General features: G+C 40.9%; 1 protein-coding gene across 3 annotated transcripts in view; it reads right to left on the bottom strand.

Annotated features, from left to right (window-relative positions):
* Positions 1-18896, bottom strand: part of pdgfc (platelet derived growth factor c) — a 42498-nt gene extending 23602 nt beyond the window's left edge. For 2 of the 3 annotated variants that reach the window (XM_079167830.1, XM_079167829.1), the window contains exons 1-2: positions 18528-18588; positions 18164-18364 (exon numbers count right to left, since the gene is read on the bottom strand). In XM_079167830.1, coding sequence (XP_079023956.1) covers positions 18164-18275 — 112 coding nt within the window. In that variant the 5' untranslated portion in view covers positions 18276-18364; positions 18528-18588. Of the gene's footprint in view, positions 1-18163 lie in introns of all 3 variants that reach the window. The other variant, XM_079167828.1, reaches the window with a different exon arrangement.
* Positions 18897-22579: the final 3683 nt, after the last annotated feature.

Below are 22579 nucleotides of genomic sequence, written 5' to 3' on the forward strand. Positions count from 1 at the left end.
CAATTAGTGCCAACACTTGTGTTTGGCATTAAGAGAAAAGAAGATTGAGTGTCAGTCTTTTCACTAGAGCCGTCTATTTGAGTTGACCCTCTGGTATTCTGCGTCTTAGCCCTTAGCCTGGATTTAGACATAATATCAGCACCAAAATCAGAAGAAAAAACCTATCCTACTGCAGTGTTTCTCCTTTTCATTTACAAATGAAAGTACAAAAAGCAAATGTAGTTTTTCTGATTTGAAGATAAAAAATATCTGAAAATAATATTAAATATCTCTCAGTTGCATTATTTATGAGACAGAATTTTAGCTCGCATCAAAATCAATTTGTTTTCAAATAAAAAATAAGAAAATGGATAGATGGCAAAAGAGCTATTGCTACCACAGAAAAAGAAAAGCATGGCACCAATTGGAAATTTCATCAAAATGCTACTGACCATGATAAACAAGTGATCTCTTGGAGATACGGTGCAGAAACACGAAAATAATGAGCAAGAAAACAAGAAGAGTGTAAGACAAAGAATCAAGAGCCTAAAAGCCTTCAATAATGAGCAATAATCTTAAATGCACAAATATATTTAATTTGTTTGACTGTAGGTCCACGAAACAAGTTACAACAGTATATAGACTTGTTAAGACTCTACAATCAAGGTCTCCACCTACATTACTGCAGGGTGCCCCATACCAACCTCAATTTCCTTGTCATCCATCAATACCAAAGTTAATCATTAAGTAGATGGAATGATAGCTAAGCACCAAAAAAAAAGAAAGTAAAAAGGCTGTTAGATGTTTCTCACAAACACTGGAGACGGGCCTAACTTAACTTCCCCTTCTGGCTGGGTACCAGGCGTTGACAGATGAACCACATCTTTTTTAAACTCCTCTCCACAGCTGTGGACGGAAGCTCCAGGCTGCTTTGTAGTCACATCTGTGAGCTGGACAGCTGGATGTTTGGAGAAAATTACAGTTTGATCTGCGGCAGGCCAGATTGGAGGACAGCTTTGCCATACCAGATCCAGACACTGTGATTAGGACTGATCAAAGACGCAGGTTTTGCAATGAACGCAGCCGAGAGGATTGATAGCTGATCACGATCCACTTTGTAGCTCCAAGGATCCAAGACAGAAACAATCAAATATGCAATGAAGTTTGGAAGAGGTCAATAAGGTTCCCAGCTAATGGTTTCTAAAGTGATCTGGTGCTGCACATATCTGAGCTGGAATCTTAATAAAACCAAGGTTGTAACTTGGCCAAATTCACACACACAGTGAATCTGTTTTCTCACGTCGTCCTACACTTGTTCCATTACTTTAATCTTATCTTAAATCCTGAAAATCCAAGTAACAGAGAAATCCCAATGTTTGCTGTACTAAATTAGTTTGCTCTTAAGAAATTAGAGCATTGTAGCCCCAAAGTAATATCCATCCAATCACAACAGCTGCCTGGAATCCCCCCCCCCCCACACATAACCTCTGAACCACCCTTTAAGAAGCTTGGAGCAATACAAGCAAATCTTATAAAGCCTTCAAAAGTCGAAGGAGATTTTCAGCTGTAGCAAATTGAATGATTAATCCAAACAACAGCGAAGGAGACAAGGAAAAGTACATTTTAATTGTGGCAGTTTAAGAGTAAAATTCTCTGGTATCTGGCTGTGCTTCCAGATACAGATCGATTTCTTTAAGCGGGTTGCCCTGGATCTCTAATTACTGCCACCTCACAAAGCCTTTGTAACCTTTTGGCCCAGTTGTCTAGAGAAGAGTTGCAGTGCAGAACTCAGGGTAATGAAAGTATATTCCTTTCAACCTCTTACCAAAGGAGGGTTTGCTGAGCACCACTGCTCTTTTCCTCGTGCTCTCGCTCACACAGACACAGGCCTGTAGCTATACCCACTACAGCACAGGTTTCGTGCTCTGGTCAAATGCACTGTGACGACAGTTGTTGAAAGAGGTGAGGAGTGCGTCTAATTCACTGCCCAGAAAGTCTCACGGGATTCAAACTAATGACCCCCTGGTCAAAAGCTTCCTTTGCTAATAATTCAGGCACCGCCGTGCACCCACCCACGCCACCGCTTTCCAGCATCAATGCCAAAACCAAAAGCATGCCCTCCAAACTCCAGGGAACAATGTCTGTGCATACATCCCAGCATAAAAACGTGCCAAAGGGCTGGCTTTGCTAAACCGAGCAAGTTTGTACCTGGATCTTCAGAGTTGACATAAGTAGCAATTTGAGGATTAGAAAATGAGAAAATTTATGTTTTTGAGGAAAACGTCTGGAGGTGAGGGCAGTGACTTAGTGTCTGCAGGTTAATTCCTATAAAAGAGGGGAATACAATTATTGTATAATTGCAATGTTGCTCACAGAGCAGCTCTCTATTGAGCTATTCATCCAAGGGCTTCCAAACGTTTCGTGTTTTAAACACTATAGCAACTGTTTACAGAAACACATAGGAGTGTGTACAAGTTTTAGAAAGCAAAGTTACGACCTCTGAAGATTGTAATCTTTCACCATTGCCTCATCTCTCCCTCTGCCTCTTTACTCTCACTGATCTTAGAAGTATTATGGCTTTGACCGCTGCAGTCCTTGAGTGTCTTTCACAGGGTTTGTGCTGCGCTCATCGCCGGGTTCAGTGCACATCACGGTCGTGGCGAAGCACCAGCCATTGGAAAAAATATGTTCCAGGGCACAGTCGTGCCGTTGTGTGAAAGGCCCTTTACAGTTGGTTGCTTTGACATTCTTTGATTTACAGGAACTTAAACTCATTGAACTCTTTTAAGTTACCCTTGGTAAAAGGCATAGATGTGTAGAATGTGTAAAAGCTTAAAATGAGATACCATAGGACAATACCACAAATGATTGTGGGGGTACAAACCAAATAAGGCCCTTTCATCACATATTGTTTACTTCAAACGTTGTTTACGAAGTATGAAATCTAAACCAAATTCATGGTCTTTAAAAGTTCTCTAAAGTGACTTCCAAAATGTACGATTTCTTTTCAAATCTGTAATTTATATATAGGCTTTGTGTTGAGAGCTGTTTTCCCCGAAACAACTGACCAACCAACTAAGGAAACAATTGACCAATCAGAGTTTAGGTGGGTTAAGACTGGGGCATCATCTTCTGACATAGTTAGCTTCCAAGCTTCATTCATGAAAAATATCCGCAAAAATATTTTTTAAATATTGATTTATTTTATGACAAACGCAAACAAAATGAAAAACAAAATGAAGCTGCTTCTTCTACTTCAACCGCAGTGTTTGAATAAAACAATTAAAAAAGTTGCTGAATGAACTAAACTTTTCTTGCTTCACCTTAACACCATATAAACCCAGTGGTATGTAATCAGTTGGTCTAGATGTTATTGCAACTAATTAAACCATTAGTATCTTATTAACGGGGGGAATTTAAGTAGCCCTTTGTTTTACCTCCGATCACCTTTACATCTTCCACACGCACTCGTCCCCATGGCTAATATACGACAGATGTGATGTCACCAAACTCAGTGGCTTTCATTTGTATGTGTCTGTTTGGGGAATAGTTTTGAGAAATTGCAAATTAATGGAGATGCTAAGTATTAAACTCCCAGTTTGCCTTTTTAATAGTCTACACAGGTCATTAAGCCGCTGACTGTCCACCGTTTCCCACAAAGCCTCCAAGCCCTCATAAAGAAAGCCTTTTAATCATCTGTGTCTATTTGCCTCTAAACATAACCCCGCTGTACGATGCAATTGACAAGAAATGGTAAAACACAGCAAGCCACTGAAAGCCTTATTTTATTTTTGGAAACAATGAATATTCATGTGGCTGCACTTAAGGAACAATAGTCGTGTAATTACTTCCTGATAAATGGTTACAAAACACATGCCTTTCTGTCCAGTGCTTGTAAAGTAGATTTGTGCATCTGGGTAAATATCTTAAGCTGGGGCCAGGAGCAACTCCTAATTAGCATTGATATGAGCAACAGCTGAGCTTGTTTCTAATAAATCACAAATGCATTACTTGAATTGTTGGATGAATGATCAGGAAAAGCTGCTCTATATTAGACCACCAAGACTGAATATTTACAGACTCATCATACAAATGAATAAGTATTATTACTGTACGGAGCTCCAATCAATATTTTCATATTAACAATGGATCAAAGTACTGTGTGTGAAAGTTGTAAAGACAGCCACAGTTAGCAACTGAGCACAGAGGAGCATTTAGCAGCAGTAAAAGTCGCCTTTTTCATGTTCCCCAAAATCTTTCTCCTTCAAATTAAGTTCATCCTATGGTACTCCTCAATGCATCATCATTTGGTTGATTCGCTTAACTATCAAACATTTTTCAGAGCATTTTAAAAGAGTAGTTATTTAATCCTTGTGTTTGGGAATTTCCTGCTTCAGTGCCCTCTTTGAAAGGTAATGGCATGTAAAACAATGAATGATATGTAACTACTGAGCTAATGAGGGTTTCTGTTGTCATCTGCAAAAAAGGCTTTGTCAGATCAGAGTGATGAATTGACTCTGTTCAGCATCATAGAAATACTGGCAGCAACAGAGTGGTGAAAAATGCTTCATGTCCACAGCATACAAACATGTCAATGATCCGCCTGAGAAAATCCATCACCACGAGCATCCGACGCTGCAAACTGCGCCAAAAACAAACCAACTCGGTGACCCGCTTTAAATCTTGGCTCAGGCCCGTCAACAGGTGTGAAAGTAGACAACGTGTTGCACAAACTTTGGCTGTCAAGGCAGAAAATGAAAGATAGGTTTTGACAAACGGAGTTGTGCATGACAGATCTGCCTTGTCAATGGCATCTCATTAGTTGGCGTGGTTCCGGGGCCTTTTTAATGCTGTCGTCTGTAAAAGCCCTAATTAGAGGCAGCTGAACAGATGTAAGATATGGAGGGAAAAGAAAAAAAGAAAGGGCAGAGGGGAGTTAACGCCTTCTCTACTAACTGGTTGGTAACCTGTCATACTCTGCTGACAGAGTCTGTCTTTCTCTCAGCATTACTCCTTCAGAAGGTGTCCTTTCAAGCTGTTATCACACAATCTTCCCTGTGAAGAAAAAAATGGAGTGAAAAAGTCTTGGAAAGATATGAAGAGAGCCAGTGACATGTTTTAAATTCTGCTCAGACCCCTTTGCAAAGAGCTTTAAGGTGGTATTCTGTAGAAGAACATGCATATCTCTATATGTTATTGATTTAATCTGAGCAGATAGTGCATGTTTGTACTGTACTTCTCACGGACGAACTGTTAAGCAAACGGTATTATCAGGTCTTTGTCCTTGAGGTTTCTTTTTGTTTAATGTTTGAGGGTGTGAGCATGGCGCTCAAAAAGGTTTGCTGTGTACACTGATGTGTTACAGCCCTGAATGTTTAGTGTGTGATTTAGGCCCAACAAAAGGAAATAAATCTGAAAACATCTGCTGACAGAACAGAAGACAGCAACCGTGTTTGCACATTAACAGTCAGCAAATGTGCTAAGGTTGGAAACACAATGAAAACACTAATGTTTTCCTTTTCCTAATGCCCAATGCAGACTTGAGTGGCGACCTGCCCAGTTTATGTCATGTGAATTATCACCTGGACGGGAACACACACTTGTGCATTCCAGACCAAGAACACTATCTTTCACATTCAAGATTGAAGGCCTTGAATTTACTTACACAACATGATTTTCTTTAAAAAAAAAACATCAAGACTATTTTTTAAGGATTTCAAGACACTCTTGTTTCTACTTAAGTGTCCAGCTGTAACACTGTTTTGTGTCACCAACAACACTGAATAGACCTTTGTCACAGTGAAACGTTCCACTTGTCAATCACACGTCCAACTAAACACATTAATAACGGCTGCGCCACATTTAGTTATGCCAGTTCTAGGACCCCTGTGTTGTGCATGTAGACCCATTGGCACGGCTTACTGGCACACCTAAATGGAGTTGAGCCATAATTGAGATAATTAGTTACACCTGTGCTTTTCCCTGTTACGACAAGTCAAAATATCTTCTGTGAGAAATGTCTATAGCTCGCGCCAAACGCCTTTAGGATTAAGATTCTCCATCTACTAATTTAACCCAAAATACACCTAGCTTCCATTACATTACAGCATGCCCAGTACGTCCTAGACTGGCTGATGTGATGATTTGTGGTGGGCTTTCATGGGGAAAAAAAACTATCAACCAACTGGCATATATCACATTACTTCCAGCTCTAAGCTTATTTGACATCCTCTGACTACACCATCTAGTGTAATTCCAGATCCTCCTTAAACTTGCCTGTGTTTTCACCACTTGAATGGATTTGTCATATGTTGTATTCCTCAACTGGTGCTGAGCCACGCACCATCTGGGCACTGAGCCGTTCCATCTCCACACCTCTGCACCAAGTGTAACCACAACCAGAGTCAGATGCCCTTTTCATCATCAAGTAGGATGCATTTATAAGCATTTACCATTGCATCGTGTGCAGGGACAAACCAGCTACTCACTGTACGTACTAGCACACAGTGCAAGGACTTGCAGAAAGACTGTCACGGCTGTACTTCGGCGGTCAACTAGATGTCCCAGTAACAAGAGAACCAAATGTGAAAAATAACTGGGCATCTTCAACTGGCTTACTGAAAGAGTCAACGTGTCTCAGCATAAAGCTGTTGAAAGAATCAAGTGCATTCTTTCAGTAAATCAGTCAGGGCTGCCAAGTTATTTTTTTACATCATACAAGGACAGCAGCTCCTCGTGCTGCAACAAAGTTACAGAATGCACGTTGTATCACACCTCGACAACAGTTTCCGCAATGAACAATTGGGAGTTGAACAGAAAAGGCAAAGCCACGGGTCAGGATACTATGTATACCCCTGCCCTTAAAAAGTAATTTAGAAAAATCCCTGAATGGTATTAAAGTATGTCCTCTATTACCCTTGGTATCAACTGCCCTTTTTTACTAAGTGTTATGGTAAAGTTCCAGATCACCAGCAGTAGAAGCGATACCAAGATAGTGGCTCCAAGACAAAACATTTTCCAGCACCAAGGAAAATCCTGTGTTATTGAGGAGCTGGCTTGAGTAAGAGTAATTTCCTTCTTATTTTAATAAATGGAGATTGTTGCAGATCCTGTTCAACGTGCAGACAGCTACACACAAACACGCACACACAGTTGGCAAAATCATTCCAGTCCGTCAAAAGACGTAATAGCTAATGTGCATTTTCATTCCATTTGGGCCATAGAAATGGATACCCTCCCATGGGGATCCGAGTGTAAGCATGTGTGGCAGAGCGTATCCAGTCTGCACCGAAAACCTACTTGTGCTTTGGGAAAAGCCATACATTCTCAAAATAGTATGTGTGATTGGGTTACCGTCTCTGTATGCCACTGGCATAGTGTCGTATATCACATCTCACCATGTGCTAGGTGACATAATCCAGCCAGCATGGGAAGGAGCTATGCCGACGATTACTGGGACAGGTGTCCCCCCCCCCCCCCCCCCCCCCCACACACACACCCCCCACACCCCACACCCCCTGTAAATGCATTAGAGCTGGGATACTTCAACATCTCCATTTAATAGCTTCTGGTGCTTTTCTCACTCTCCTCCGATGGCCCATAAAGAAACAGTGGCTGTTTGATTTCCATTGGCGTGCATGACTTATGAGTTAGCATTGTAAGTATTTTAGCAAATGGAAAGTGAAAGCAACAAATCGGTCTCTCCACAAACATTATTTGAGTGACGATGCACTGCTGGGATGCACCGCATGCTACATGAGAAATGCATAAATAAAAGGAAATTCGATTGAGTTTTACATTTACTATGAATACATGAGCTCTTGCAAGCAAACAAGACCAGTGTCCCAGTAGTCTCTTGAACATGAGATACATGAGGCGGCAGTAAAATACACATATTGATTTGCTTAAGCATTGAGTCTAACGTTTACTTACAGAAGAGGTTAAAGCAATCAAACTGAGTGTAGATCGAAAGGTTATTAATTATTGAAGTAGTCCTCTCTAAATGCACAGTTTGAGTATACACAAAAGTAAATAACAAACCAGTACTGACTTAAAAAAAAAGAAGAAAGAAGCTAAACCAGCTGTGGAAAATCAAGGCCGCATTGGCTGAGGGTTGATGTACAGTACCTGGAATGTCATCAACTGGAAAGATGAGTGCACTGGTGGGTTTACAAGTTACTATTACGGACATTTACTAGAAATATATAATAACCACATATCTCTAAAAACTCAACTTTTCAAGAGCTCAGAAAAACAGCCTTGTTTTCAGCTTTGTGACAATGCATATTCCAACTGATCCAAGACACTTTTTAAATAGTTTATTTAGCTTATTTAGATCTTGGCGAATTTTCCCAACACAAAAGAAACACTTCATTCTTCAACATTCAAAATCAACACATCTGGAGATACATGGTTTTCACTGGACAGGAAGTAGCTAGGAACTAAAGCTGTCAGATACATGTAGTGGGAGTAAGAAGTACAATATTTCCCTCAAAGATGTAGAGGAGTAGAGTTACAATGTTGCATAAAACGGAATACTCAAGTAAAGTACAAGTTCCTCATATTAGTACTTAGGTAGAGTACTTAGTAAATGTACTTAGTTAATCCCACCACTGAGTGAGGTGAGAAATAAGCCAATATTTGACAAGCAAGCCGCCATCTGTACTTCCTTGTAAATCCGTTCTGTGTTAAGATCTGATTTGAGCACAAACCTGAGCAGCAGTACAGTGTAAATACATTCAGTATCTGTGTAGAATACATGATGGGGTTTCAAATATGTTGTGGCGTTCATTGTGTTATTATTTTAGCTTATTATCTTAGCTTAACTGAGCACATTCCAAGCAGCATTAAATGTACCATAAGGCATTCTGTAAACACAGCACACGCTTTTTTATTTGCGCAATAATATTTGGAAGTTATTAAAAAGCTGTAACTACAGTCACATTTTCATTTAATTCTCCTCCCAACTAGACATGCATATCATATCTGCACTGCTGCACTTCAGGAGTGTGTGTGCTCTAAACTGTGTGAGGCTTCTCAAGCTTCAGTAACTCTCATTGCTGCTTTCTAAAATTAGCATAATTAATGATGGCGCTTGATAACCGTGAAATGTCTCTGCCGCATCGGATGAATCTAGTAGCTCGGTTACAGACATAAGGAACCCTTTGTGTCATAATGAAGAGGAAGGGAGACTCGAGAAAGAGAGAACAGTTGAGTTTGTTTATGCCATATTGATGGATTTGCATACTATGACCTCGGGAGACTTCTGTTATCAAGCAATGTGGCTACATTGTCTACAGTGTTTCTGTGGAATTCCTGGAGAAATGCAACATGAACACCTGATTTTATTAGAAAATATGGGGACAGACTGAAATAAGTTTAGGTGGTCACATAATCTGTCACATGATCTGTATGTACACTCTGGAGAATTATGAGGGATTTTATTTATATAATGACCAAATTGTTCAATTAATGGAGTCATTCTTGAACAAATGCTGTATTACAGGTTAAAACGTAGCTTTTTTTTCACAAATAGGAACAGAATGGACCACAAATAGTAGCTAATATGCACATAATAAGGATGTAATGGTTGGTTGTCACATTTCATTTACCACCTTATATAGAGCTTATCAGAGATGACACATTAGAAAGTGGCCAGTGGGTCATTAGACACTGGTTCATTAACATTGTGTCGAGCAGTCGGTTCTCAATTAACTTTTATAGCGCTTAATTCAGGAACTGTACCTCATTATAAAGTGGTAGCAAGAAACTCTTATTACATCATAAAAGACACAGCTGTGGGATTCTTCAGCACTTGATCTGGGTCAAGCTCCCTGTCAGTCAGTTGCGAGCTGATGCCCATGAAGCCCAGTGAATTGAAGAGTCCAGCCATTACAGGAGACTTTGAAAAACATCTCTTATAGGAGGTGATGACATCTGCCAAGCTATGCAGACGTGCCCTCCAGAGACGATAACCAAGGTCAGCTCATCTCGCTGCCAAGATTTTTAGTCCAGTGGAATCCCAGTTGCCGTAAGACAACCAGTCCTCACAGTACGAGGAAGGGTTTGTGTAGAAACAGAGCCATGCTGGCAAAGTGTCAAACCCTCACAGCCTTAAGTTGATCCAATTGCTTTATCAATGGAAGCCTCTGTTTAAGAGTTTTGTAACAACAAGAATGATAATCGTTGCCAGCATTTAGATCAAACAACCTTTAAGGGCTCTTTCTTTTTTTCACACTATCATAGATTTATTATACTACTTAGCTTCGAGATAAACAGTTTACTTGTCTTGACGAGCCTTGGTTTAATTGCAAAATGCACATAATTCACAATTGTGTTACGCAAATTCTGATGCACCCCTTAATGCAGATTATTGAACCAAAAATGGAAATGTGATATGTTGTGTTCGAGGGATACATTAGTTGGGTTAGGGTGACTGTCTAATTTCTCAAATTTTTCATGGAAATGATTTCTGTTTTGAGTAAAGGTTCTGGACCCTTAAGTCCTTAAGAGCTGCTAAGAAAGTAAGCACATATTGACCCAAAAGGGCTCTGAGGGCAGTAAAACAGTAGGAAAATCACGACAATCAGCCCAGCAAAAAAAAACTGAGGGAGCTGAGGAAACAATGTTAACTCACAGGGAATGACAGGTATTTGCTCTGACAAGTAAGTAATCTTGACTTTAGGCAGACATACTCCACCCTTCATGTTTAGACTGCACCAGGCAGACACTTCTCTCTGCCCGTATCAATGTTAGCATTGGGACTATTTACAGTGCTGTGTTTATGTGTCTAAATTTATAAACTGTACATTGTCTGCTCTGGGAGCTCTAAGAGGCATGCACTTGACTCGCAATTGCTCATTTTCTTTTTGCTTTGTTTTACTCAGTCTGCTTCATGTGGGGCTGCTTTGCTCGGTGCCAGCTGGTCAGACTGTAGCTACTTGAAGCATTGTGCAGAAACAGCTGATAACATTCACCAAGTCCTTCCGCTAAGGAAGCTAAATTGCTTTTCGATTCAAGTAATTTCATTCTGTAGATAAGGGAAGAAAAAAAACATGATAGAAATGTTATCTGTATTTATTTTGCTGGAGAGAGAAAGTGGTGATATCAAATCTGTACAAAAGGCCAAAGAAATGGTGGCTTTCAGAAGAAGCATTTGCAATGAAACATTGACAAAGCCAAACATTTAAAATGACATTGCCAAGCCGATGGTGTAACCCACAGCTGGCAATCCTTATCTGCAAACTGGTAACATTTCAGTGTGTATTTCTTATTGGAGGGCCGCCGATGGCGGCAGGACAATGAGACCACTACAGAACTGGACCGATAAGAAACTGAAAGAGGAGAAACTCTCAACCACATCAAAGATTTCATTGAAGGACATTATTCATCCAGGCAATGTTTGCTGAGCATAAATGCGTTTCCTCACCAACACCCTGATTTCTATTCAGACTGTTTCAGACACACCTGGGAGCTACAAGTACACCCACTGATACTGGCCACTCAGTAGCTTGGGGCTTTGCATAAGGGCACTCCAGTAGAAGCTAATAATGAGATAAGGGTGTGCCTTGTGGCATGAAGTGGATCTACTAAATAATATGATTATATTATGTCTGTTGGTTTCAGGGCCATTCTGGTATTCTGTTGATAGTAGCAACCCCTATGACACAGTTCTACAGCAGTTGCACTAACATTGTTACAACCCCCTTTTTGTCAGATCTGTGAATAAGCAAATAGTGACAAACGTGTTTTATCTACTGTCAAAATATTCTTGTCTGCTAAACGAAGTAGCCATTGTGCTGTCTGAGGCTAACATACTGCTAATGCAACATGCTATGTACCTGTGGTCTAACTGTTGATATTATATATTATACTCTTTTTGCTTTTACTCCAGCTGTATGCCTATTAGATTAAAGCTAGAGTGGGTCATGTAAATTATATTTGTTGAAATTCTCTTTACATACTGACAGCAAAATATCTGGTTTCTGTGGCTGTCGCACACTGTAATAGGCCGAATGAACTTGCCCGTCTACCAACCTACCGGTCTACCTGCGAACACTTTGCCTGTACACTCATTGCACGTCAAGTCTTCCACATTATGCTATAGCTTGACAACTGTGTGTAGCCACCTAACAATAGCCATGTTTGTTGTTTACGGGCTGTCAGTGCTGCCAATTTTACGTCTTTCTTGCTAGATTTAGCAACTTTTGGAGCTGGTGCTGTTAGCTGCTTTCACTGGAGAAGAGTTGGCAACACTATGCTGGGTTTTTCGGTTGGATAATGTTTAAAATCTAGCATACTCATACTGGTTACCTAAGCTTTAATTACCTTGCTGTATTTCCTATTAGGACTTAATGTTGATATTTTACAGGTGGTTGGCGGAGCCCAAAACAGAGCTAAAAGTTAAGGGTTCTTCTGGCATGAGGGACAATGTCACAAATTTGACAAGCCAGTCTATACTTTTTAAAATCAAGTTTAATTGTCAATTTACTAATTAAATTTCAAATGTGTGTGGTCTGACTCTTGTTCATGGTATCTTATCTTTCTCTGATTTGTAATCACTATCATAGAGATCCTTACCCAGCACTGTTTTCACCATTTCACTTTGAAGACCAACTGCCGCCTCATTCAGCCTTTATTTACTCTCGGGCAATTAAAAGAAAATGATATCCAAATTGCACCTCCAATTCAGAGCGTGGCTATGGGTCATACGGCTGGGTTGCTACCTGAGAAAAAAAAACGTAGTATGACTGTAAACTGTCTGCTCTGCACCAAACAGTGCCAGACAAAGTTAGTGACTAGCTGGTAAACAGAGTGGAGCATTAAGCGACTAAAAAGCCGGATATTTCCCTCAGAGACCAAAAACATCTTAAAGGAGAGGGAATATCGTACCAAAGATTATCAGGTGGTCAGAAATACGACTACAAAAAAATGTAAACGTTGCAGCTTTATATGAAAACTGTTGGCTAATGCTTTCCTCATATCAATCCAATAAGGTAAGAATAGATCACTTTTGTGTTTTTAGCTTGTTACGTTGCCCTCAAATGGTCAAAAAATCTGTTATTGCAGATTCACAGCATCACGCTGATCCACTTTTTAAGTATCTCTGCTTTTTTGACTCCAGTAGACCATCAATGGCCAAAGCATCGACTGTAAGTGAAGAAAACTTCACTAACATAAATTCAGTCGGGAACAGACAGACTTGGTGTCTGTGGAGAACATTTCCTCTCAAATAGAGCCTGAACCTGTGACCCAGATCCCTTGAAAAGTCCCTTGGCTGCTTGAGGAGGCGGGGGAGACGGTGCTCTTGCCGCCTGAAATGACAAACAGCAGGCAGGCGGTGGCATGCTTTGCTTGCCAAATACAGCACTCCACGTTCTAAAAGTGCTGACAGCGAAAACATAGACACTGTTATCCAGGGTCCCCCTACTCTGCAGTGAGATGTTGAGGGGAAAAAACTCCTCCTGGCAGCAGACATAGGCCTGTCTGTATTCAGTGGTCGGGGGGTTCTACTGCCGCTATCGTGGAAAAATTACATAACTGCAGATTTGGGGATTTTCTTTTTCTTATTTACACTTACGACTTTCTGGATGGAAGGGCCAAAACCGTAAAAAAAAAATAATCATTGGATTCATTGATAAATCATATAAACCTCTTTTTTTATATATATATATGGTTTCATCTTACCATAGTGACATACTCAATGTAGTTGTTGCTCTCTTTGCTTCCCGCTGAGTTCATTGAACATTCGACCCATCCCTTTTCTCTGGCGGTTTTAATTCAGCCAAGAATACCGACTCAATAGCAGCCGGTATTCTTGGCTGAATTAAAAACTGCCCACAACAATGACGAACTGCAAAGGGCTGCACTCATTCATTCAAAGTACAGACTCTTCCACCGTTCCCAGGGAAGCAGGCTCAGAAAAACATCTGACCTGTATTAAAGGACGCATGGAGATTCCAAGACCGGCTAGTTTTCTTTCACTGCTTTAAGAGCCGTATCGTAACTTCAAATTAAAAGTTAGAGTTAAGCACTATGGAAACCAGTTAAAATAACAGTGGAAACCGGAATGCCAGCTGGCCACACTTGTAGCTGCCAGCACAAGAGGCATGCACCACAGTGTTTGGTCTCTTCTGGATAGATTTGGTAACTGAGAAGGAGAGAAACATTTTAATTCTTCTTAATACTTCATGCATTTATGATTTGAGGCAACATAATAATGCCTGACCTTGTTAATGTGAGAAAACTTTAGAGCTAAAAGTGTCAATCAATCGAAGTAGGGTCTCTTTTTTTTGATCACTGTACATTTTTTCTCATTTCAGAAACACGACAGTCTCCTGAGCAATTGAGTTATATAATAGGTTTCTGATAGAATCAGAATGTTTAATTATTTCAACTTTTGTGGAAGACGGCTCTAATAGAAGAATACCCATGAGCCTCAGCTGCCATCTCTAAGGGGATACAATTCAAAATGTGTCTGTTATTGCAACAGTTACTGACTGCATCTTAAATTGACCCAAAATCCCAAACTGAATTATTTTAAACAGCTGAAAGCATTATCAGGTTCCTATAAAGCACAGTATGTAGCTTCAGCTCGAAGTTAGTGGCACACCCAACAGAATGCTACGCTCTGTGATTAGATGGTTCTTCTCTCTGCATCTTAGGAATTGAAGTTGACTTCTTCCCTGCAGTTTTTGTGTAGAGTATGCAGGGTTGTACCTTTGACATTTGATGAAAGAACTAGCTATTTTCTATTCCACTTGCTAATCTTCAAGAGAGAGACTCAAGCCTTAGAAGTGCTTCAACTGTCAATCACCTCACATCGTCTTTGTAAAAAGTGAACGGGACGTTTACTTGCAAAACCCTGAATGAGAAAAAAGACCTCTTCGCACTTCACTACTTTTTAAGTTTGCTATTAACAAACGTTCTCAGCCATCTATGAATGAATGTGTGATGTAGGCTACACTTCACAGTGCACCTGAAAGGCCACCCAGAGTCTTTCCTGTTTTTAAGCCCCTACTTTAAACTGTTTGTCTGCATCATAATCTAATGAATGCACAATGCACCTCTGTATCTTCAACCCTGCATGCATGTATACGTGGAAAGCTGCACACGTTCCCCATGGGCCTGTGACCCTTATAACCCCAGTTCTCCCCCTAATCTCGTAATCTTTAGCAGAACAGCAGCCTCTGTGATCATTGGCAGGTCTAGCGCGTTGCATACCTTCCTCCAGTGGCGCTCAGGGGGGATATGCGGGAATATCTGCAGGTAATCCACATCTCCTACTAATATTTGCAGCCGGATTTTTCTAATAAGACCCGGGCCTGTGCTTATGGGTGGGCTAGGTGGGGGTGAAAACATGGCCTTCTACGGGGAAGTGAAGCCAGACCACGTAAATAAGACAGATGATACAAAGAGGAGCTCCCTGAGATGACCGGTATGATTGGGTAGCTGAGATGCATCTTTAGCTGGATGTGCAGTGTTATATAACTGTCACCTCTGCCAGTGAATCACAGCACAACAGGAAAAAGACATTGTGAACACTGTAGCATGAACAAAGGCCATGTCAGTGCAATGAAACAAGCTTATATACTTTAGTTAATACGCCTGCAGACAAGGTGCAGCTACAGCTTTATTGTGATATGCCTGAGTCTATTTGCATAGACGGGAGAACAACATTTATTGAATGTACTCTAAAGTATGCTGCTCTATTTAATACACAGACTATAAATCCTGTAACAAATCACAACTCTGTCTCCTACAAAATACATTTATATACTAAATTGCTTTGATGAATGACTTTTGGAAGAAACACGATGCCGCCTGTGGTTCATGTCCTGCATCACGTTTGGCAACTTAAAACACTTAAATATTGAACAAGTCAAAGCAAATGGGTCATAATTTACCTTTTCAATATTTATCCCAAACTAAAACGTAACATAGGCAGCATTATGTTTCTTACAAAACATATTTGCCAAGTTTTAAATGAATGTCATTTTTAGGGAACAGTGCTGTAACTGAAGGCTGCATTAGCCTTTTATCAGTCATCATAATGAGTTTCATATCCTACAATGCAACTAATATCCTCTGTAAAATCATTATCAGAGAGAAAAAAAAGAAAAAACGTGTAGAAACAACCAGAGACTGCGGTGGTGCATTTGCTTTCAACTCATTTCTGAAACCATACAATGCGTTTTTTGCAGTGAAACTGCAGATGCCATCTCTACCAATGTTTTTTCTTAATAACTGTGAAACCTAATAGCCATGTGGCAAACACATGAAAATGACATGTGCGATACATGTTATTGTAACATAATAACCCTCAGCGGTGGAGGAAGGAAGTGTTCACATTATTTATGACCACAACACACACAATGTACATTTCAGAGTTCGTGCCCATCCCGTTAGCCTTTTAGAGACTTTTGTCCGAATCATTTATTGTGACAGATGGTTACTTCACACAGCACTGGCCCTCACTGGGAGACAGCCCCCTCTGATATCTTATGGAGTAATCAGCAGCCGCTTGCCAAGTTTAATACGACTGGGGACCATAACTCTCTCTGCAACTACTACTAAACATGCCAGACAGGTCTGGCTCCCCCCCCTCAGATCGATATCAAATTGTCTCGCAGAGCATCAGCAATCAAGCGCGCCAGAACGGTGAGCGCTCAGTCAAAGGTCACAGACGGCCTGGCTAACTTCGCCCTCAGCCAATGTGTGACCGCTCTTTCAAAGAGTTCTTTGACAAGTTCAACATCTCTCCACCCCGCACCGCCCCCTCCACCTTCACCCTTCTCCCTCCCCTCTCTCCTCACTGTTGTTTTCCTTTCTCGGCCGTCCTGATTAAACCTGGAGATCCCGGCGGGAGGCTCTGATTTCCCAGCCCTGACTGTTACTGTAGTGAAGTCAGCGCTGCATGTCCTCACACAAGGCCAGTCAAACCCACTGGCTGTGGAAGGCTGAGTAATGAATGAAGTTTGAGCAGTGCAACGTCTGCAGGGTGCAGGCGTGTTGTTACTTTGAACTGGAGCCTGTAAGGTCCTGTTGTCTTTTCATGTTGTCGTATAAATCTCTGTCAATATGTCAGTCCAATACAAATGTTTGACTATTTACTGCCCTTTTGGCAGTTAATAAATGATGTACTAATGCTTTATAGATCACCTATAAAACATTTATAAGAACAGCCTTTTTGCTTCCAAGATTAGGATATTCCTGCACAGCTCATGCTTTGTCTTTTTAGCTATAGCTCTTTACTCAAAGACCCATCTGATGGATTGAGCTTCTACAAAAAAGTTGTTGGACATCTGGACCAAAATCCATGTATTAATAACTTAATCACATGAACTTGTACAGTGGTTGAACAGTCCACTGGATCCTTCTGATGAATTAAAGAGTGTATAAGACAAAACAAGTGTCTGGAGAAGGATAGCAAGTTGTTATTAACTGATCTAGAAAGCATACATATTGTTATATGTATTATCAGTCTTATTGTTTTATTCATAATTAAGTAAAATAATGTATCTAACTAAGTGAGTGTGTTGCGTGTAGAAATAAATAACAAAGACAATTCCATCAGGACGAGAAACCAATCTGCATGAGTCAGTGCATCAAGTGTATCATTGGAAAATCTATTGCTTTTTTCAAGTTTGAAAGATGACCCCATAGCTCCCCACTACACACGCTGGCACACACACACTCTAACAACAAAGTACGTGACTGCCAAGACATCATCGGAGGATAATTATTCACTTAATGCAACTCAACTTCAGCCTAAGGTGGACATCACATTAAACATTGATAGAACTGGATTTCTGCATTTGATAGTGCAGCTCTGTGCAGCTATGAGGGAAGCAAATTGCATCGCCTGCAGCTACTGCTGCATGAATGGACCCTTTTTTTTGTGATCACAGGGAAAACTTCCCCCGGGGGACGTGGAATTTCAGAGGGTTTTCCCCCCTTAAACATACACGGGTACACTTTAAAAGGTAAAAGGTAATTCTGCACTTCCTATCCTGGATAATGCAGTTTAAACTGAATGAAACGCTGCCATTCATTGCAGTTTGAACTCAAGCAAGATGTGCATTTAAAACGAATGTTTTCAAGCATTTTGTTACGTGTGTGAGAGAGTGTATGTTCAATGTCATACCTGTTTCTAAATGTCAAAAAACAAACAATGACAACTCACCGTTTTGCTCCTTTACACTTGGGGGGTGGAATTTGCTGACATGACTTGATTCAGCTTCCGAGCCATATTGTTGGAGAAGCGATGCAAGAAGGAATATGAATGGAAGGATCATTTGGAATAGTGGTGGTTGGCGATCACAAAGCGCTGTTGACGGGATGGTTTGTATCACCACACACGTGCGTCGTTGACGGGACACCAGTGCTGTTTCGGACACATTTGGAGAGGGTAAAGGCAGAGTAGAATCCACATAATCTTTATCATCAGTCCTTCTGGAAAAAAGTGAAAGTTATATCTCCCTAAATCAAGACAAATCCTCATTCAAAGCTTGCAGACATCGCCGCTTCTGCGTAACGCAAGTGCGCACCTGTTGGTTCTGAGATAAGTTGGTTACTGAGTTGGACAAAGCTTTTCTCTATGTCATTATAATCCTGGAATTAGTTGTAAAAGCGCCCGCGTGTAGACATATCATCTATGGTACGAGATCCTTAGAAAAGCACAGATGCATTTTGGCTAAAGCGCGCGTCCACGGTCCGTTCTTGACTCCGTCTGAATAAATCCCCGTTGATCTTTACGCATTACAGCGAAAGCTCACACAGAGACAGCGAGAGTGCAGCAACCTGATACAGTCTGTACCCAGAAACCATTCGCAACACCGAGACGGGTTCTGTTGTCCTGCGAGGTCTTGAGTCATAACTTGGTGGAGACTGAGATAAAGTATCGCTGCTCGGCCGGGGTTGGGTTTGTGGAGACTGCCAACAGTCGGCACAACAGGTGCTGTACATAAAGTACAACTTCCCAGCCGAGGAAACTCCCCGGCGTGTTAACTATTCCGTTGCTGCTGCCTTGTCCAATGAGGTGTTTCACCCACTTTCAGTTACGAATTGTCAAATGCAGTTCCACGTTGTTGCAAACAGTTTTACATGATTCCAGTCCAGGAAAAGTGTCTCCTGATAACTGAACCGCTCAGCAGAGTCTGTTATTAAGAAGGAAGTTGATTCAATGGAGTCATTAATATAACTTTACAGACTGTTTCTTCCACACTGGAACAGTTACACTCAAATACCAGATAGGAGTGGGCATGTTTAGAGCTCAATACAAAACAAATAAATAAAATAAAGAGTCTAATACTGTTCGTTTTTTGTCTCATTCTGCTTTTTTGTCAACTTCCCCATAAATTCTGAAATCATTAAAAATGATCAGTGAATGTTTCACCTTTTTTTTAAGGATATAAAAAAAATGTTTAAAGACTAAACTAGAGAAGATATATTTATATTCACTCTCACACAATACGAAATACTAATTATGATGTACATAGTTTTCTCTAGTGACAGTGACAAAGAAGGCTGAGTGATAACACTGTGGCCTATTTGAGGAAGGACAAACATGCACTTTTTACTGTGTGTGTGTCTCTTTTGTTCCCTCTGTGTTAGTGTTCCTAAATATCTTTTTTGTACTCTTTCTATTGGGCGTCTTACATTTTTTACCCAGTGCATCATCGTCCGGCAAATTCATAACATATACATGGTTAAACAATGAAGTCTGCAGCGCAGACTCACATCAGGAAGCTTCGCCATTCAAAAGGAAACTTTCCATAATAAAATATGCATAAGTAAGCTTGTTGTAATCATGGAGTGATTGTCTAAAGCCTTGATTCATATTTTCCCCTTATAGAGAGATGAAAGATAGATGTGTGCCCACACTCCAGACTATTCAACACGCTGTTGTGCATTCTGCCTAAATGTTTCTGTGGAAGGAAATGTTTAAGAGCTTCTCAATTTGTCATATCAAAGCAGAGACACCGCTTGGAACAATACTTCCTCCTGTTCCCAATTTCCTTTCTCCCCGGCACACTGTTGTACCTCATCAACTGCGTTTCATGTGGTTCCTCCCGTTCTAGTGTATGGCAAAATCCGCACAGTATTCCCCCCCCCCCAGTGTATGGTAAGTCTGGTGCAGCACAGACACAACAATCAAAGGGGAGCTGGAGACATATTGAACCCATTGAGCCAGACACATGATGCAATGCTGCAGCAATTTACCCCCCAGTCTCACATAGCTCAGAAACTACCACCTCAAAGAGAGTTGAAGAGCAGCCATCTCCCCAGCATCAAGGTATGAAGGAAGGTTTTGTGGTTTTAATCAGAGTTAATGTCTGGGAAAAGAAGGCACGGTGCAGAGATACAGTCATTTCATACGTGTGTTGCCCCCGTGGAGAGGGGCATTTAAAGGTCTTCTTGTGCCTGCTGCAAGGGCCAAGGCCCTTTGTGTAAAGGAGGGTATCACATTCCAGCCCTGCAAGGGCCTGCAGCAGATGTCAGCACTTCACAATGTGGAATCCCTCTCTCTTTCGCACACTCATAACACACTCATTCACCCCTTGAGGTTTTGTCTGTAAAAGCTGGGTATTTTGTCTCGTTGTCCACATTTGATTGCTGCTTCCATGGTGGTCTTGGGAAACGTGGAGGCTTTGATACAAAGAAATATAATAAACAGAGGAAATTAGAAACAAGGCAGACCTTTTGGGTCACGGCTAACACACAGAGACATGCCAGCCAGGAGGGCTCTGCGTCCACCGGGCAGACTGGAGATGGAAATGTATACAATGGAGAACTCACAGTTGTCGGCTCCCCAGATAAATCCCATTAGACTTGCTTGCCTTTTCGGGACACATAACTGTCAAAGAAACAAATGCGCTCTCCCAATCAGTCCGTGTTACACAACGCACCTGTCACTTTGTCTGCAAAACACCAGTTTTGTTCCAGGTGATATGAAGTAAAACACAAGGGAGCGGACACGTTTGCCACATCCAGATCGCAGCTCATTATTACATGTTGAAGAAAAAAAAAGGGGGCTTTGAGATGACTTCATTTATATGGTAAAAAACCTCCTGTAGCAGCAGCAGGAGCTTTTGCTGTGTGGTCCTGCGTTGGAGGAGTTTAGGGAAATGTGCCAGCAGAGGAATTTAGAAAGAAATGACTCACATTTTCTCGGAATTTATAACAAATTGAAGTCTTTTACATCCATTGTTATGCCTGATGAGTTATTATCATTGAATCACAGATACAAGGTTGTGCTAATGCACTAAGGGTGCTGTGTCCTTCAGCATGTGGACACACTTCTATATCAGTGAGCCATTCTATGAATATTAAAGTCGTCTGCTTAAGTTTGAGATCATGGTGATTGCTGTAATTGCCCCTGGCTGCACTTGGCTTTGAAACCAGAGCCCCCTGGTGGTGCCCCTCAGAGCTACAGTCAGTCAGTTGCCCCTTGAACATTTGTTGAAGCCACTGTGGGAAATGTCTCAGTTCTGGACAAGAAAACATTTGATTTTACTCTCATCTCATGTTAAGGAAAGCACATTATCATGTGATTCAAATAAATTCTATGGTAAAGTGTCATCATCCGGATGTGGACATAAAACATTCTATAATACTATTTTATGTCACTTTATGCTCCTAAATATTTTTTACCCCACCATACTGTGACGACCCCTCCCTTCCACCAGGGGTCTGTGTCCTGTTGTCTCCTCCTGGGCACACACCCCTGGTGGAAGGGAGGCGTCGTCACAATATTCATTTGACAGCTACTTTTCACATTTTACATGCAAAACATATGATCAGGTGATAAAATATGATGCAATGTCTGATTAAACACCTCACAAACATACTTAACATGCTTCTGAAATGTCTGGACACTAAGGGCTTCAACGGCTTTAAGAAAACAATCTGCAAGTGTTTTTTTTTATTGTCTGCTGATAATCTGCACATCTAGATGTATTCTGCTGTTGCCTTTGTTGCACTCAACTGTAAATTGGTTACATTGTTCGTTGGTCGTCTGTTATTGATATTCCACTGGTCTCAGTTACATAACCACCTGTACGATCTAAGATATTTCATTTTTAAAATAGCAGTAGCCAGTTGCTACTGGTGAGGCAGGTGAAGGTTTTCTAGCAGCAGCCTATGTAGCACTAAATCTTGTTTTCTCCATTTAATGACACCTATTAGTACACTGCATCTAATTTTCTCCACTAGAAGGGCACGCTAGGGGGCAATTCATCATGTGCTATACCACAGGGACATCCAAGACGGCACCGTTGCTGTATTTCCTTCGAACCTGGGGCCACCAAGAGGGCGGTCGCACACCAAGTAAAATCACTCCAAATACAACAACACACAAGAGGTGTTCTCAGCTAAATATACTAAATTATATTTAAATTAAAATGACCCAATATGCACATTATCACCTTTAACAGTGTCACTAATGTCACCATTTTTCATGTTATTGGTTTATTAGTGCTGATGCATTTACATTAAATCATCGATTTAATGTTTTAGCTGGTTAAGTTGGAGCCAATTGTAATATGTCTAACACCACTGGGGTGTTTATTCAGGAATTGCATCATATCTTATCACCTGA

Source organism: Pholis gunnellus (genome assembly GCF_910591455.1).
Source record: "Pholis gunnellus genome assembly, chromosome: 10".
Lineage (NCBI taxonomy): Eukaryota > Metazoa > Chordata > Actinopteri > Perciformes > Pholidae > Pholis > Pholis gunnellus.